Raw genomic sequence first — 19,651 nt, forward strand, 5'->3', positions numbered from 1 at the left:
CTTTAATGTTTATTGGATATTTTTAGGAAGCTTAAATGTTAGAAGTATATTCACCTGGAAAGATATTCATTTCACTGTTTTATATTTATTATTATAATTTATTTGGTTTGTGGGCTTTTCATTCTTTTTTTCTCCTCCAATTATTAACTGTTTTAGAATCTACCAAAGTGAATGATGCCTCCCCTTTTAGTATTATTTTTTTTTTGGAGTTATTAGGTTGAGATGCACATTTCATGACAGCCAAATTATGGTCAAGTGATTTTACCATCTCCTTCTTCCCTATAAAATTCAAAGCTGGCTATAAATAAATGTTACCCATCTTTGACAAAGCAGGAAAAAATATGCAACGGAAAAAAAGACAGTCTCTTCAATAAATAGTGCTGGGAATATTGAACAGCTATATACAGAAGAATGGAACTCGACCATTCTCTAACAACATACACAAAGATAAACTCAAAATGGATGAAAGACCTCAGTGTGAGACAGGAATCCTTCAAAATCTTAGAGGAAAACATAGGCAGTAACCTCTTCGACATTGGCCACAGCAACTTCTTTCAAGATACATCTCCAAAGGCTAGTGAAACAAAAGCAAAATTGAACTTTGGGGACTTCATCAAGATAAAAAGCTTCTGAATGAAGGGGAGTAAGTCAGAGGGGGAGATGAACCATGAGAGACGATGGACTCTGAAAAACAAACAGGGTTCTAGAGGGGAGGAGGGTAGGGGGATGGGTTAGCCTGGTGATGGGTATTAAAGAGGGCACATTCTGCATGGAGCACTGGGTGTTATGAACAAACAATGAATCATGGAACACTACATCAAAAACTAATGATGTAATATATGGTGATTAACATAACAATAAAAAATTAAAAAAAAATAAAAAACTTCTGCACAGCAAAGGAAACAGTCAACAAAACAAAGAGGCAACCCACAGAATGGGAGAAGATATTTGCAAATGACACTACAGACAAAGCGCTGATTTCCAAGATCTATAAAGACCGTCTCAAACTCAACACCCAAAAAACAAATAAGTCAAAAAATGGACAGAAGACATGAACAGACACTTCTCCAAAGAAGACATACAAATGGCTAACAGACACATGAAAAAATATTCATCATCATTAGCCATCAGGGAAATTCAAATCAAAACCACATTGAGATTCTACCTTACACCAGTTAGAATGGCAAAAATTGACAAGGCAAGAAACAAGAAATGCTGGAGAGGTTGTGGAGAAAGGGAAACCCTGTTACATTGTTGGTGGGAATGCAAGTTGGTACAGCCACTTTGGAAAACGGTGTGGAGTTTCCTCAAAAAATTAAAAATAGAAATGTATGGTGATTAACATAACAATAAAAAATTTAAAAAATAATAAAAATAGAGCTACTCTATGACCCAGCAATTTCACTACTGGGTATTTACCCCAAAGACACAGATGTAGTGACAAGAAGGGCCGTATGCACCCCAATGTTCATAGCAGCCATGTCCGCAATAGCCAAACTGTGGAAAGAGCTGAGATGCCCTTCAGCAGATGAATGGATAAAGAAGATGTGGTCCATATCCACAATGGAATATTACTCAGCCATCAGAAAGGATGAATACCCAACTTTTACGTCAACATGGATTGGACTGGAGGAGATTATGCTAAGTGAAATAAGTCAAGCAGAGAAAGTCAATTGTGATATGGTTTCACTTATTTGTGGAACATAAGGAACAGCCTGGAGGACATTAGGAAAAGGAAGGGGAGGATTCGGAGGGAGAGATGAGCCATGAGAGACTATGGACTCTGAGAAAGAAACTGAGGGTTTTAGAGGGGAGGTGGGTAGGGGGATGGGTTAGCCCAGTGAGGGCACGTACTGCATGGAGCACTGAGTATTATATGAAAGCAATGAATCATGGATCAGTACAGCAAAAACTAATGATGTACTGTATGTTGACTAATATAACATAATAAAATAAAATTTTAAAAAAATTAAAAAAAGGAAAGGAAAAGAAAAGAAAAAGTGGCCAGGGTGCACACTTTTAAAAAGGGGGCTCTGGTCCTCTTCCACAGGGGATGCACAGCCTCTATGGAAACCAGGGCTGGCTGGGGTTGCTCTGCAAAGCACACCAACTGGGAGTGCAGTTTTAACAAGGTGGGTGTGTCCTCCTGGGAGGTGATCAGCCCTTGAAGCTGGGACTAGAGCCCCACAAAATGCACAGGTTGGAAGATGGTATGTTGGTGAGGTTTGTGCAGGTCTTCTGAGGGAGGGTGTCCATAACTCTGGGGACTGAGGCAAGTGTGACTGGAAAGGGCAGATCCGTAGAAGCACAGAGGGCATGGGGCTTAGTGTAAGCAAGTTACATCACAAGCATCAGGGCTCTCCCGGCTCCAGTAGGTTGCCTTGTGTTTCTGCTGAGGGGAAGGGGAGGAAAATAAGCCTGAAATCGCTTTTGTTTCTGAAGGCGTCTCTCTGCCATCCCTGCCTCTTCAGGGTGCCAACACCTCTGAGATGAGTAAATTACTCTCCCTTCCATATGCTGCAGATGTTTTTTAAAGTCCTGCTTCTATGCTGGATATCCACAGGATGTTTATTGTCTTGTCTCTTTAAGGGCAGGAACTCCACTTTCTAATGCTCTCTGGGCTCTCCCAGAGCCAAGTCCACTGATACTTAAAATTCTAGGCTTTAAGTCCCACTGGTTGTGAGAACTCAAGAAATTCAGCCCCTCTTACTTTCAAAGCCAAACATTATATGGATTCAGTTTCCCCGTGCAGGCTTCCCAGTGTGATAATCTGTTTCTTTTCCTTATTCAGCCCTGACCAAGGCTATACTGGGGAGGGGGTAACAGGGTGATGGGTATTAAGGAGGGTACATGTTATAGCACTGGGTGTTATACATAACTAATAAATCATTGAACACTACATCAAAAACTAATGATGTACTATACAGTGGCTAACTGAACATAATAAAAAAAAAAAAGGAAACTAGTTTCTTAGTTCCTGAAAAGTTAAACATAGAATTACCATGTGACTTAGTAATTCCACTCATAGTTCTATATGCAAGAAAACTGAAAATATATGGTGAAATAAAACTTATACATGTATGTTCATAGCAGCATTATTGAAAAGAGCAAAAAGTGGAAACAACCCAAATGTTCATCATCTGTTGAATGGTTAAGTAAAATATGTATACCCATACAATGAAATAGTATTTAGGAATAAAAGGAAATGAAGTACTGACACATGCTACAATGTAGATGAACTTTGAAAACATTATGCTAATTGAAAGAAGCCAGTCAAAAAAGGCCATGTATCATATGATTCCATTTATATGAAATTTCCAGGATAGGAAAATTCATAGACACAGAATGATTAGTGGTGTTTAGGGTTGGGAGCAGGAGGGAAGCACTGGGAATTGATTGCTAATATTTACTGCATTTTATTTAGGGAGTATGAAAATGTTTAAAGTTAGAGTGTGATGATGACTGCACAACCGTGTGAATGTATTAAAAACATTGAATTGTACATTTAGATGGGTCAATTATATGGTATTTGAATTAAATCTCCGAAAAGTTTGTTCAAAAATAAAATGGCAGAAATAATGCTAAATATATGATAAAATACTGATAAAAGTATTGATAGGAAATAAGGACTCTTGAATTAAAAAAAAAAATCTTGAATTATGTGAGTGAAAAATGGTTCAGTAGGAAACTCCAAAAGTTCATACCCCTGTAAAAACAGTGATTAAACTGGCAAAAACAGATTCAACTTTTTGGAATGCTGGGAATTAATCACAAGCTTACTGCTACTCGGGGAAGGCACAATGAAGACAAATCAGAATGTCATTAAGAGTGTTTAATGGCATTTTAACTTACCCTGATCCCATCTTCCACTCCCCAGCTCAGCAGCATCTTTGAAGACAACCACCTACATCCCTGATACAGGTACCTAGTACTGGAGGGTGCAAATCTGACCTTACATTCAAGGTTGTATAGTTGTTTTGACCTGTTTGTTGGTTCTCTGAAGGATGTTGCCTTTCTTTCATCTAACTCAGAATTCTCCCAGAGCTGGAGGGCTACCTAGGGGCAATTGTCAAAAACAATTTAAAGACAAATATATTAGTCATTATAGTCTGGAGCAGGAAAAACAGAGCAAACGATAGACTAATCAAAAAGCTTGTAGGGGCTGGGTGGGGGAGGCTGAGGATTGAAATGCTTTGAGTAATAAGGGCTTTGAAGAGCTCCCACATACTCTGAAAAATCTAGAAGGCCACATGCATACCGAGGGCTGGATGCATGTTCAGAAAAGACCTGAGAAGTGCCCGAGGTCTTGTCTCTGGCTGACCATCAGGCTTCTATGCAGTAGGAAATGAAGACTAAGGAAGAGCTGTAAACTGCCAGAGTTTTGTCACTTTGCCTCAACCACACACACAGCTCATTTACAAATATTAGATTAAGACTTTTTTTTTTCATTCCAGGTGTTTAAGGAAATCACTTGTGTCACTAGTTGATCCCTAAACTAATTGAGCAGAGACTTCAGTGGCCATAATGACAAAGAATACAAACTTCAGAAAATTAGTTCAGAAATGTTACTAAACAAATATATAAAACTACCTCAAGCAGGAAAACACCCCCGTCAAAAGAGGAGAATTTGATTTTCAGTCTTGCCACACTATAATACTTAAGATGTCTAGTTTTTGTTTGACAAAAAGTTACAAGGCGTTCAAACAAAAAGAAAGTTAGCTTATACACAGGAAAAAAAATTAATAGAAAGTGTCCAGGGGAAACCCAGACGTTGGCCTTACTAGACAAAGACTTTAAATTAAAATGTTGAAATATGCCCAGAGAACTAAAGGACCCATGAGAACAATATCTAACCAACTGGGGAATAGTTATGATGATATTATATTAAATTTATATTTATATTTTAATACATATAAGTAAAAATTGTAAAAAAGTGAATAGAAATTTTGTCATTGAAAAAACAGTGACTGGAATGAAAAATTCACTTGAAGAATTGAACAGCTAATTTGAGCAAGTAGAAATAAGAATTCATGAACTTGAAGTTAGGTCAGTTGAGATTATCTCCATGGAACAGAAGGAGAAAAGAATGAAAAAATGAACAGAGTTTGAAAGACGCATGGGACCAACATATACAGAAAGGAAGTCTCAGAAGGAGAGTAGAGAGAAAAAACGGGCAGAATGAATATTTGAGGAAATTATGGGTGGAAATTTTCCGAATTTAGTTATGCTAGAGGAAATGAGAAGGGAATGAAAATAAGACTCTGGAAAATATCTGACACAAAACAAAGCAGTAATAAGGAGAAATTGAAGGAAAAAAGATGTATAGGAAATAGCAAATGACAAAAGCAAATCAGTCCTCATCAGTTATTACATTAAATGTAAATACATTAAATACTCTTGTTAAAGACATAGATTGGCAGAGTGGATTTTTTGAAATGATTGAATTATATGTTTTTTAACAAGTGACTCACTTCAAATATAAGGACCCAAGTGGTTTAATGTGAAAAGGATTGCAAGATGTTTTATGCAGAGAGTACCTCTACAAAATAATATAGATGAAATAGCTATGTTAATATCATACAACATAGACTTTAAGACAAAAATTGTGCAATAGAAAGGAAAAACATTATATAATCATGGAAGGGTGAATCCTTCAAAAAGGTATAATAATTACAAACATGTATGCACCTAACAGAGCCCAAAATATATGAAGGAAAAACTGACAGAATTGAGGGGAGACAGATAATTCAACAGTACTAGTTGGAGACTTCAGTACCACACTTTAAAGAATGGGTAGGACAACTAGACTGAAGATCAACAAGGAAATAATAGGTTTACACAACATTACAAGCCAACTAGACCCAAAAGATGTATAGAGAACATTCCACCAAAAACAGCAGAATATGTACTTTGCTCAAGTGTACATGGAATATTCTTCAGCATCGACCATGTATTAGGCCACAAAACAAGTTTTCATAAATTTTTAAATATTGAAATCATACATGGCATTTTTATCACAAGGAAATGAAGTTAGAAATCAGTAACACAAGGAAATCTGGAAATTCACAAGTACAAGGAAATTAAGACACTCTTCAAGTTCTGAAGCTTTTGGACTTCTCATACTTTGCTGGTAGAAATACACATTGGAATGACCCCTTCTGTAAATATATTGGTAAAAGTTAAACCACATGCTTATCTTATGACCCAGCAATCCCACTCTTATGTATTTATCCAAGAGAAGTTAAGACATTTACCTATGTAATGACTTGTCCACAAATGTTCATAGTAGCTTTATTCATAATAACCCTAATGTGGAAAGAAGTAAAATGCCCAACTGTTGTATGGATAAACAAATTGTGATGTCCACCTAATAGGACACTACACACAGTAAAAAGGAATTAATTAGTAATACATTCACCACTATAAAAGAATCTCAAGAGATTTTTTTATGCTAAATGAATCCAGAAACAGTAGAGTATGTATGATTGTGGTAATTTGATATTCAGAAAGCTCTAGTGCTAAACAGATGAATAGTTGCTACTAGCAGAGGAGGAGAAAGTGACTCCAAAGAGTCATGAAAACATTTTGTGGGGTGGTAGAAATGTTCTACATCATGATTGTGCTTTCAGTTATATTGGTAGACACTATTGTGAAAACTCATTAATTATATACTTTAATTTGTTTTATTGTACGTAAATTATGCCTCAAAATAAGGGTAGCTCAAGAAATGAAAGAAAAGAACAACAAAAGTAACACTTTGGAATCAAGGGCTTGGGGGTGTAGAGAACATTGTTTTGTTTTGTTTTAATTTTATTTTATTATCTTAATGAATCGAGAACACTGTTTTAAGTGAGAGTTTTTTAGGAGTAAATAAAAATGGCCTAAACAACTCAAAGATCTAAAACAATATTCACATCAACGTCCATGGGAAATAGGATAGATGTTATTTATTTTTATTTAACAAATACACAGGAGGGGCGCCTAGGTGGCTCAGTCATTAAGTGTCTGCCTTTGGCCCAGGTCATGATCCTAGGGTCCGGGGATTGAGCCCCGTATCAGGATTCCTGCTCTGAGGGAAGCATGCTTCTCCCTCTCCCACTCCCCCTGCTTGTGTTACCCCTCTTCTCTGTGTCTCTCGCTGTCAAAAAAATAAATAAAATCTTAAAAAAAAAAAGAATACATCTGAGACACTTACAATATACTATATCTTTAAAAAAGATAAAAACAGGTGAAATAGAGGTTAATAAGATCTAATTATTTGAGAATATTGGTAAACTGTGAAAAGATAACAAAGGCTAGCCAGTGAAAAGGCTAACAAAAAATAAAATGGAGTAAACAAATAACCCACATTAAGAGTATACCCAAGATGACATGGGGATTAAAAATGAGGGAATGCAGTATACAACACTAATAAAATTTAAAATCTTAATAAAGTAGGTTATTATCTATAAAACAAATCATCAGAATTTAACTGTAAGAGTATCTGAAAGGACTTGTTTTCTGCTTTATCTCTCACTATTCCCACATTTTAATCTTTCACTCCAGCAGAATGGATCTGTACACCATTCCCTCAGCATAAGTAGTGTTTTCCCATGTGTTCAGTATTGTTTGCTCACTTTTCTCTGCTGTTAATGCCATTTCCTCATTTTTGTGTGTATTCAGATGCTCCTTATCTTTCAAGCAAGTACACATTCCATTTCCTTCAGGAAACTTACCTTTAGCATCCTAGCTGGAAATAAGCACTTGCAGCAATATTCATCTCTCACTTTGCTTCGTAGACTTGGGTGTTTTTTCATAGTGTTGTATCTTCCTCTTCCTTATGGAGAATAAATTCCTTGAATATTCCTACTATGTTTTTACCTCATCCTTGCTATGTATGTATCTCCTAGTTTATACAGAGTAGGAACTCTGGAAATAAATATTTGATTGCTGAAAATTTGATCAAGACAATATTCAAATTAGGAAAAAGTGATTAACCACCATTTCAGGTAAAGTTAGAAGTTTTTGGATAATTTTTTAGTTATATGTGCATGAATGGATTTGATCCTTCCCACTTTAAGCCTTAGATAAATGTATTTTTTTATATAATAGGCCTCTTCTTTTTTTTTTTAAGATTTTATTTATTTGAGAGAGAGAGAGGCACAGCAAGAGAGGGAATACAAGCAGAGGGAGTGACAGAGGGAGAAGCAGGCTTCCTGCGGAGTGGGGAGCCTGGTGCGGGGCTTGATCCCAGGACCCTGGGATCATGACCTGAGCCGAAAGCAGACGCTTAATGGCTGAGCCACCCAGGCGCCCATATAATAGGCCTCTTCTTAAGCCTTACTTTGTTCTTTGTAAAATGGGGATCATACCATATCGAGTTTTTAGGATCGTGTATGAGACAATGGATGTTTAGCTCCTGGAAAAATACTTGGAATATATTAAACCTTCCATAACTGATGCTCTTTCTCCCTTTCATACAAGTTCACAATTTTTTTTATTAACATGTATTATTTGTTTCAGGGCTACAGGTCTGTGATTTATCAGTCTTACACAATTCACAGTGCTCACCATAGCACATACCCTCCCCAGTGTCCATCACCCAGCCACCCTATCCCTCCCAGACCCCCCTCCACTCCAGCAACCCTGTTTGTTTCCTGAGATTAAGAGTCTCTTATTGTTTGTCTCTGTCTCTGGTTTCATCTTGTTTCATTTTTCCCTCCCTTCTCCTATGATCCTCTGTCTTGTTTCTCAAATTCCTCATATCAGTGAGATCATATGATAATTGTCTTTCTCTGATTGACTTATTTCGCTTAGCATAATACCCTCTAGTTCCGTCCACGTTATTGCAAATGGCAAGATTTTTTTTGATGGCTGCATAATATTCCATTACACATGCGCGCGCACACACACACACACACACACACACACACACACACCACATCTTCTTTATCCATTCATCTGTTGATGGACATCTGGGCTCTTTCCAAAGTTTGGCTATAGCAGATATTACTGCTATAAACATTGGGGTGTAGGTGCCCCTTCAGATCACTACATTTGTATATTTGGGGTAAATACCCAATAGTGCAATTGCTGGGTCCTAGGGTAGGCATGAATTCTATGTGCTGTGTTCCTCTAGTGCTGGAGTTCTGCCATTCTCATTGATTGGTAAACTTGGTCTTGGCTGGCTGTTCTTGCTGATCTTCCGGGGGAGGGGCCTGTTGCTGGTTCTCAAATGTCTTTGCGGGAGGTGGAATTGCACTGCCCTTGCCGGGCTGGGCTGTCTCTGCTCGGGTTTGCTTTCAGGAGCTTTTGTTTCCTGCAAGCTTTCCGTACAGCTTTGGAGGACGAGAAAGAAAATGGCGGCCTCCCAATCTCTGGCCCCAGAGGAACCGAGAACTCGGGGCTCCACTCTTCAGTGTGCCCCCAGAGAAAAGCAGTCAGTCCCTCCTGTCTCCCTGGTCTCCAGCCGCACTCAGTGCTCACCTGGCCTGTGACCAAGCGTTTTTATCTCTGGCACACGACCCCGTGTGGAGTTTCCAAACCCAGCAGACTCCTGTGGTGCACTCAAGCTGCTCCTCCTGGGGGAGGAAGGGGAGTCTCCCTGGATCTGCTGCTTGTTGGGTCCCTGCTGGGGGAGCAGTGCCCGACTGTGCCGCGGATCCCAGTTTATGGCAACCCTGAGCTGAGAGCCCGCTCCTCCGCTCTGTCTCTGCAGCCGGCTTCCCCGCTCCCATACCTGGGAGCTCTCCCGCACTCAGACACCCCCGGTCTTCCTGTGACCCCGAGGGTCCTGAGACTACACTTAGCCACTGGAGTGATGTCCCTCAGCGGAAGAGACTTCTAAAAATTCTGATTTTGTGCTCTGCTGCTCTATCACTTGCCAGTAGTGGCTGACGGAGGCCGCCTCCCCCGTCGTCTGTCTTCCCGAATATTGCCTCATATTCACTTCTCCGCACGTCCTACCTTCCAGAAAGTTGTCACTTTTCTGTTCAGAGAGTTGCTGCTATTCTTTTCTTCAATCTCCTGTTGAGTTCACAGGTGTTCAGAATGGTTTGATCCCTATCAAACCCAGCTGAATTCCTGGGACCAGACGAAATTTAGGTCTCCTATTCCTCCACCATCTTAATTAAGGACCAAGTTCCAATTATTTGCCACTGTAAGTGGTTATTCCCCATTTTCATATGCCTTAATATTTTGGCTGATAGCAATGAGCATGTGTAGGTCACAACAATATATAATTTAATGTTTAACTCTAATTTAGTTTTTCTTTTGCTCCCATGTTTAACCTGTGCTAGTTTGCTTTTTCCTTATTAGAGCTGTTGTAATTTATTTCTTTCATGATTTTTTATGAAGTATTCCTTATTTTTTCATTGCAGTCTGGATTGGTATACACACTGTGACTAATTCTTTCATAGGTCACTAGACTAATTCTTTGAGACTAGGACCCTTTGGTCCTAGTCACCTTTGGGTGAGCAGATAAAATTTAAATTAGTATTTTCCTCTTTTTCTTTCAAAAAGACAAATTTACAAATTAAGTCAATATTAATGGATTGCTGTAGTGACACCTATGTTAAATCGATTAACTATTGATGGCTATCCCTATTGGTTCAAGCAAGCTAGAGCCTAGTTAGACAGTGGCAGAGAAATGTTATCTCAGATTTTTCTAGACTTTCAGTATTTAGCAAATATGAATAACAAAAACAAAAGAAGACAAATCTTTGAGTGTTTAGTCATTTCCACTGCCTTTTAAATTATTTCTAATGGTAAATAACTATTCTTGTATTCAATTTTGTATTATATACCTCTTAGGGTATATAGATGTTTAACCATTTCAACTATCTTATAGAAAATATGATTTCAAATTTAATTATCACGATTTTAACATTTCTGAAAAATAAGCCTCGTTCTATACCAGGTCTGTAAACTGAGAAATATTTATATGAAGCTCCTCTTTATCTTATGAGGAAATATTTATTTTTTAATCTTTTTTGATAGCATTTTTAGTATTTTAAAGAAATATTCTCAGAAATCAAAGTGTTACACTGATGTTTCTAATACTGGGACAGGAAAAACATAATCAGGGTTTTAGTTTGTTATAAAAATTGGCAGCACAATAACTAACAGTGATAAAACTTTTTTCTCTTCAGGGCCAAGGAATATGAGAGTTTAACAGAAACAAAAAATTCTGGATCTGACTCACCTTATAAAGCAAAGTGAGTATTTTACTCTGCATTTTATTTCTCTATCTTACTGATGTCTGCCTATATAAAAGTTTATCTGAACTTCTATTTCTGTGACCCTAAGCTTCATACCTGAAGCCTAGAATTTCATTCTTCTAACACAGTGTTTTCCAGCAGGGGACAATTTTGCTGTGCTTGAGGATATTTGATCACATTTTGATTATCACAGCAGGGAGAAATGGTGCTATTCCCATCAAGTGCATAGAGACCCAGGGGTGCTCTTAAACACTCTCAGTGGGCAACACTGAAGCAAAGAATTATCTCATCCAAAATGTCAGTAGTGCCCAGGTAGAAAAATCCTGCTCTAACAGAATAGGTTCTGGCAGCCCTGTGCTGGTTCTTGCTCTGAGGAAGTCTTGCTCAGGATTATGGCCAGGGCCACTTGATAGATGAGGAGTTAGACTCCACCACTGGCTGTTAGTTTAACTACACAATAGCTAAACACAACCACCATCATTTTGCTTCTCTCAAAGATATTACTGGTAGAGGTACAGTGAGGAAGGTACTCAAAAACACTGCCAATGGGAGTGCAGGTTAGTGTAGTCTTACTGAAAGGCAATGTGAATCCAGAGCTTAGAACATCTACTTTAGGCTGATGAGGGAAATAATGCAAAATATGCCTGAATGTTTATATACAAAGATGACTATTTTAATGTTATTTTTCATAGTGAAAAAGTCAAGAAAGAACTTAACTGCCACAAATTGAGGAATATCTATAACCAGTGGTTGGTGTAGATATGCTATAGCATTTTAATGCAGCAATTATTTACATTTAAAAAGATATTGTTGCCTGTCAGAAATGAGATAACTGATCAGAAAATTACTTTTATTAATTGTTGTTTTGAAACTATTAGTCATTGCCATTCTAAAGAAAAAAATTTGTAAAATATTAAAGAAGTTAACAAAATTATCAAGATTATGATGATACTGTATGTCTGGAAAACCCAAGAGAATCAAGTGAAAAACTAGTAGAAATTAGAGAATCAATTCAGTAAGGTGGCTGATCAAATTAATGTGATAATATTAATAATAGGTAATGTTTACTGAACCTTTGCCTCATTCAAGGGTCTTTACATGTGTTGACTCCTTTATTCCTAACAATAATTCAATGAATTTCATTAGGGAAGCTAAGCCTTACAGAGGGTGAGTAACTTACCTTACATTTATGCAACATCCAGGCTATAAAATTAATACTTTCTTTTCTTATAATCAGTTAGAAAACATAAATATCATTATAGTAGCAATAAAAAATAAACTAAAAATAAACTTAACAAGAAATATGAAGGCTCCATAAAAATTAAAAACCTTAAAATGCTAACAAAGGGTATTAAAGAAGATTTACATAATGGAAAGACAAATTATACTCTTGGATAGAAAACATGGTATAGTAAATTCTCTTAAATTCTCCTACAAATGAAATGTAATCTGAATAAAACAACTACCTTTTAAAAAATAGAATAATTTTAAAGAATGTATGGAAAAATGAGAATTTCTGGAAAAAAAATTTAAAAGAAGAATGAGGTAGGACTGTGCTAACAGATATTTAATAATATCTTAATGATACCTATGTAGTTAAAATAGTTTTGCATTGGCACATGAATAAAAATGTAAATCGATAGAAGAGATTTTTAAAAACAATCTAGAAACAGATTCAAATATTTGAGGAAATTTAATATATGATGGTGGGATAGTGTTTACAGAGATAGCCAGAAGAAGTTGAGCCATTCCTGGAGGCATGGCCCTGTGCGTTATAATATAATTTTGCCACTATTCCATCAAGAGGTGGACTCTCTTTCTTTTCCTCTTGAATTTGTTCCTTTTGACTTGTTTTGACTACTGTGGTAGTAATAGGTGATAACCAAGACTTGGCCATAGAAGTCTTGAGGCTTCTGCTTTCAACCTCACTTTCTTGCTCTGCTGTGATTGCCCTGTAAGGAAGACTGGGTCAGTCCTCTTGAGGATGAAAGATCACTTGGTCATGGTGATAATCCTTTTAATATGATGCTGAGTTCATTTTACTTGTTCTGTTGCGGATTTTTGAATTAATATGGGTTATCAAGTCTTATTAAGCCTCTGCTTGTGTTACATTTGCTTATGTTGCATTGGCCAAAGCAAGTCATTTCACCAAGTCCAGAGTCACTGTAGGAGACTATACAAGTCATGGATAGCAAGACATAATTCAAGCGGGGGGGGGGGGGGGGGGTTTTTTTTTTTTTTATTTTTTTTTTTTTTTTTTTTGAGACACAGAGAGAGAGAGCATGAGCAGGGGGAGAAGCAGAGGAGCAGGAGAAGCAGGCTCCCTGCCAAGCAGGGAGCCCAATATCAGGCTCTATCCCAGGACCCTGGGATCATGACCTGAACTGAAGGCAGACGCTTAACCATCTGAGCCACCCAGGCGCTCCAAGATTTTATTTATTTAACAGAGAGAGAGACAGCCAGAGAGGGAACACAAGCAGGGGGAGTGGGAGAGGGAGAAGCAGGCTTCCCGCGGAGCAGGGAGCCCGATGCAGGGCTCGATCCCAAGGACCCTGGGATCATGACCTGAGCCGAAGGCAGACATCTAATGACTGAGCCACCCAGGCGCCCCTAAGGGGGGGGCGGGCTTTAATGTAACAACCTATTACAGAACTTTCTCTGTATTCTCTTCTTGCTTGACTGGCTGTTCTTTTTCAGTATCTTTTCCTTGGTTCTTTCTTGTCTCCTTGACCTCCAACATTAGCATGCCTTTGTCCTGAGAATTCAAATGCAGATTTATTCCCTTGGCAATCTTACTCAGTTTTATGACTTTAAACATTTAGTCACTGATGGATTTTAAATATATGACTCCAACCCAGCCCTCTCCTCAGAACTCCAGACTCATATATCCATCTTCCTGCTTAGTATTTCCACATGGATATCTGTTCAATTGGACCCCTCAGGTGAGCATGTGCAAAATTAAACTCCTGAAATTTACTCCCAAACCTTACCCCTCATATTTTTTGCTCATCTTTAGGAAATAGTAAATCCATCCTTTGAGATTAAAATTTTTAAAGTTATTCTCGCTTTCTTTTCACTTCACTTTTGGTCCATCAACAAATTCTGTTGGCTCTATCTTTAAAATATATTCAGAATCTGACCACTATTCATTACCTCCATAGTAACTACTCTAGTCTAACCTATTACCATCTCTCATCTGGATTATTGTAGTAGCCTCCTAATTAGTCTTACACTGCTTCTGCTTTTCCTTACTACAGTCTGTTGGCCACTGGGTAACCAGGATGTTCCTTTAAATTATAAACCTAGAAAAAATCACAGTAGCAATAGAAGCATAATTTTTCAGTGTCTCCAAATCCTCAGTAGAAACCAGATAAATAGTTAAAACCAAAAACCCATGGCAGCATTTACCAAAAAACCAGATAGCTCCAAGAAATCCAAAAAACAAGTAAATCCAAACAGCCACAAGACCTGCATGGTATTGACATTAGTGTGAAAGAAAGCAAGAAGAAACAACTGGGATAACAGTTGTAAAGAAAGGACAAGAACCCTCAAATAACTGTTTTCACTGCAAAGTATAGGGAACCAATTTGACAAAAGCACCTGAACCTCATTTTCAAGTAGGTTCCTCTGGAAGGGCTCATGTGAACAGTGTTGCCTTGCTCTTGCATGTTGATAATTTTTTGCCTTCAAAAATCAATTTTGCTGGGGCGCCTGGGTGGCTCAGTCAGTTAAGCATCTGCCTTCAGCTCAGGTCATGATCCCAGGGTCCTGGGATCGAGCCCCTGCATCAGGGCTCCCTGCTCAGTAGGGAGCCTGCTTCTCCCTCTCCCTCTGTGCGCTCCCTTGTGCGCGCTCCTGCTCTTGCTGTCTCTCAAAAATGAATAAATAAAATCTTTAAAAAAATCAGTTTTGCTAGTTGCAAAATCCTTGGCCCACATTTTTTTTCTCGAGGATCTTAAAATCTTAAAAAGCACTTTAGACAATCAAAATTATTTAAAAAGGCATCAACTTAAGGACTAGTGATGAACAGAAAAGTTATAGTTTCTTATAGAACTAGGACTAACTGATGGCCAAAAGAAAAAGAATACTACATAATAACTATCTCATAATTTTATAGTATAACTAAGAAAAATATCGGTGAATATGAGGAAAACATATGCTAATAAATTAAACATTCTCTATATTGATAATGATATCAGTAATGTTATTCTGAGTCTTGTGCATATAAAATGGGATAAAGTAAAGGATATTATGGAAATTAAAATTCTTTTTTTTATTTTATTTTATTATGTTATGTTAGTCACCATACATTACATCATTAGTTTTTGATGTAGTGTTCCATGATTCATTGTTTGTGTATAACACCCAGTGCTCCATGCAGTACGTGCCCTCTTTAATACCCATCACCAGGCTAACTCATCCTCCCACCCCCTCCCCTCTAGAACCCTCAGTTTGTTTCTCAGAGTCCATAGTCTCTCATGGTTCATCTCCCCCTCCGATTTCCCCTGCTTCATTTTTTTCCTTCCTGCTATCTTCTTTTTTTTTTTAAACATATAATGTATTATTTGTTTCAGAGGTACAGATCTGTGATTCAACAGTCTTGCACAATTCACAGCGCTCACTATAGCACATACCCTCCCCAATTTCTCTCACCCAGCCACCCCATGCCTCCCACCCCCACCACTCCAGCACCCTCAGTTTGTTTCCTGAGATTAAGAATTGCTCATATCAGTGAGATCATATGATACATGTCTTTCTCTGACTGACTTATTGCACTTAGCATAATACCCTCTAGTTCCATCCACATCGCTGCAAATGGCAAGATTTCGAGGAAACTAAAATTCTTTTATCCCATGTTCCTGAGAAGCTGAATCCTCAGTTTGTAAGAAAGGAGATGGATGTGATACAGAGCAGATCAGGTAACACCCCTCCTGGGCTGAATTTGAATTATATGAATTTATGAGGTATTTTATCTTTCAGAAAGTGTTATGTATATGTGTGTGTGTACATGCATATCTATACATGTTATATATATATGAATGTGTGCATACACACATTTATTTCCTAGCTTTGTCCATTGAAGAGGCCTAGAAACAGTGATCAACAGTAAGCTCATTGATTTGGGATTTGAAATACCATTTCTCACTAAAAGAAGCAAGAACGTCTTAGAAAAATGCCTAATTCTAGACCCAAATGCCCTGTCAAACTAGATGGCAAGAAAGCTCTCAAAGACTGCTAGGGTTTTTCCAAAGGAATCAGTAACCAATTTAAGAGTTTTCTACTGGACAAAGACAGGACAATTTGAGCTTCCAAAAGGAAAATTATTGTAACTGGTTGAACTTGGGACCCGATAGTAGATGAAGTGTCTCCTTATTAAATTATTCTAGCTCATAAGTGAAAATGATTCTTTCTCTCTTCCTCCAATTATCCCTCCCCTTTCCAGAAAAATTTAATCCTGAGTTGTTAGATGAGAGAACCCAAGAGCCATCTGCACCAGGGAGATGGTTGGAGGTAGCAGTGGTGGGATATAAGGGATGGCAGAACCTGAGTTGACTGAGGTGGACATTCATGCAGAGATAAGAGGGGTGGCCAGATGTGGAGGCTCAGAGCCCAAGTAGAGAGAAGGGAGCTTCTATGTGAGAAGGGCACCATAGCCTGGTGTGGTGAGTCAGAATGAGGAGGGCACCTCTATGGAAGGGCATCCTGGCACAATCTGTCAGAGCCCAAGTGAAGAGGGAAGCCTGACAAAGGCTGTTGAAACCCAAGCAGGGTTAGAAAGCAAAACAGCCCAGACTGGGAGTCAGAGCCCAAGCAGGGACATAACAGCATGCATATAGAAACAAGGATGGGGGGGGTGCGCCTGGGTGCCTCAGTCGGTTAAGCATCTGCCTTCAGCTCAGGTCATGATCCTGGGGTCCTGGGATCGAGCCCCATGGTAGGCTCCTTGCTTAGCAGAGAGTCTGCTTCTCCCTCTGACCCTTCCCCCTGCTCGTTCTCTCTCTCTCAAATAAATAAATAAAATCTTAAAAAAAAAAAAAAGAAAGAAACAAAGATGGGTGATACGTTACATGTAGAGTATGGGTCAAATACATAAATATATTAGGAATGATGAAAGGCAGATTGCTCACTGTTGGAGAAGAGTTAAAAATATCCAGGGAAAGTAGAAAGACCCTCTAGCGAATTAGAATTATAGGTGTTAGTTTTAATTGTATTTTCCAATATACAGAAATAGAATTGTAGATGTAAATGTGTAGGGATATATATGAGATATATATTTTTTATATTTATTTATAGAATAATATGCACACATTTCCTAGCTCTTTCCACTGAGAGTGAGGGCCTGGGAATAGCAACATCCTGATAGCACTGAGCACATCAAGTACACCCATGTAATGTGAAGGCAAGGTGGTTCCTTAAAAGGGAAAGATAGGTTCTTTTTCTATGAGAAGGGATGCTGGCAGGCAAAAATGAAAGGTGTCCAATGTAGGAGGCAATGTATGTACACGGATTTTTTCATCTTATATAGGGATTTCTTAAGCTCTTATATTTTGAAATAAAGCCTTCAACATATTAGTTAAAAATAAAAGGGGAACCATTGCCCTGAATTCAGACTATGTACCTTTCAAATAGAGGAAGTGAAAGAAAAAAAATGTTAATGTGTTTATGTCTTCCTGTCCATCATACTAAACAGCAACATTTACTAAAGTGGACCCAGTCTCCTTACATTTTTACAAATCATCCCAGTAATCCTAATGAACCTCCCAAAACTTGACTGTGATACAGATTAGGGCTCCTTATAGAAATATATTTACGTTTCACATTTACTGGTGACATAGTTGAAGTTAGAGTTGTTGTGGGAATTTGTTTAAGTTTTGAGAATTATTTGACCTTACAGCATTCTCCACAAAGCTTTTTATCTGAGAGATAATTCTCATGTTCTAGGCTAGGAGTTACAAAGCCTCTACTTTTTCTTTTCGTGCTAGAAAATTTTTCTGCCAGAAGTAACTCAAATAACAATTCCTCTGTTAAAAACTGCACCCTCCAAACAGCTTCTTTTCTTCCCCTGGAGGAAAAATATAATTTTCAGGGCCTAAGTCCTGACAGTCTATAATTATTCATAGTATGAATCAAAATCTGATGCTTTTTTCTTGAGGGGGACTGTATTGTTTGTGGTACTTTTGTGGAGGCAGGGAATGAAACAGAGGTTTATCTCATGTTACCAAAGCATCCCCTTGATTTGGCATTCTTCCTTGAAGGGTAGGTTCATATGAATCCCAGATTTGATTTACCTCAGGGTGAAATACAAGCCTCTTGTATTCTGTGAATTAAAATGGTCCTTGTGCTTCCCTAACTACCCCTGGTTTTCAGTGGAATGTGACCATTCTTGGTAAGAATACTGCTAGATTCATATGCATCCATGGCTATGGCTGGATATTTAGTTACATGGTGTGCAGGCTTTATTCAGCCAAAAGCTGAAGTGGCTACTTATCTATCACATAGTAAAGTTCACTGCCAATATTCTTCAACATGATAAGGTCAGTAACTTTAATCGGATGGGACTCTAGCCCATATTTGATTGAAAGGGAAAAGAATATGTTGTTCTTATTCTATTTTTGTGTTTTTTATATTCCCTTTTTCCTTTTGTTAGATTGAGACCTTCTGTCAATGAATAGTAATAATAGTTGATCATTTATTGAATGTCTACTTTACTCCTGAATGGTGTTAGGTACATTACATTAATTACTTCCAATCTTCAAAAGGTGTTAGCTACATTACATTAATTACTTCTGATCTTCAAAGGCTCTGAAAGGAAAAATTATTTATTTGTGAATAAAATGTCCTTATTTGAATTGATTAATATTGTTTGGAGACAAAAGCATGAGATCTGAGTATCAAAGGCCTAGTCCTAGTAGTAACTTTTACCAGTCTTGAGACCTTGGGAAAGTCATTGAATTTGAGCCTTAGTTTCTTCATTTTTCAAATGGGAATAATACTAATAGACACTGTTTTCATAGGATTACATAAGATCATGTACATTAATTATTTTGTAACCTATGAAGTTATGGATATTATTAAGATTAAAGTGAGGAAGAAATTCCTTCTTAGTCCATTCATCATTAAATATCTGTTGAGTGCACTTATTTTTTTTTTATTTTTTTTTATTTTTTATTTTTTTATTGTTATGTTAATCACCATATATTACATTATTAGTTTTTGGTGCAGTGTTCCATGATTCATTGTTTGTTCATAACACCCAGTGCTCCATGCAGAACGTGCCCTCCTCAATACCCATCACCAGGCTAACCCATCCCCCTCCCCCCCTCCCCTCTAGAACCCTCAGTTTGTTTTTCAGAGTCCATCATCTCTCATGGTTCATCTCCCCCTCTGACATACTCCCCTTTTCTTCCTCTCCTGTTATCTTCTTCTTTTCCTTTTTTCTTAAAATATGTTGC

At 37.8% G+C, this 19,651-nt stretch overlaps 1 protein-coding gene across 4 annotated transcripts in view; it reads left to right on the forward strand.

Annotated features, from left to right (window-relative positions):
- SCAPER (S-phase cyclin A associated protein in the ER) overlaps positions 1–19,651 on the forward strand; it is a 539,023-nt gene that overhangs the window by 262,798 nt on the left and 256,574 nt on the right. For all 4 annotated transcript variants that reach the window (XM_025883907.2, XM_025883909.2, XM_025883908.2 and 1 more), the window contains one exon: positions 11,130–11,195. In XM_025883907.2, coding sequence (XP_025739692.1) covers positions 11,130–11,195 — 66 coding nt within the window. The remainder of the gene's footprint in view (positions 1–11,129; positions 11,196–19,651) is intronic.

The sequence above is a fragment of the Callorhinus ursinus genome, unplaced genomic scaffold (assembly GCF_003265705.2).
Source record: "Callorhinus ursinus isolate GAN/ISIS: 27379988/994484 unplaced genomic scaffold, GSC_fseal_2.0 scaffold25, whole genome shotgun sequence".
NCBI classification, from domain to species: domain Eukaryota; kingdom Metazoa; phylum Chordata; class Mammalia; order Carnivora; family Otariidae; genus Callorhinus; species Callorhinus ursinus.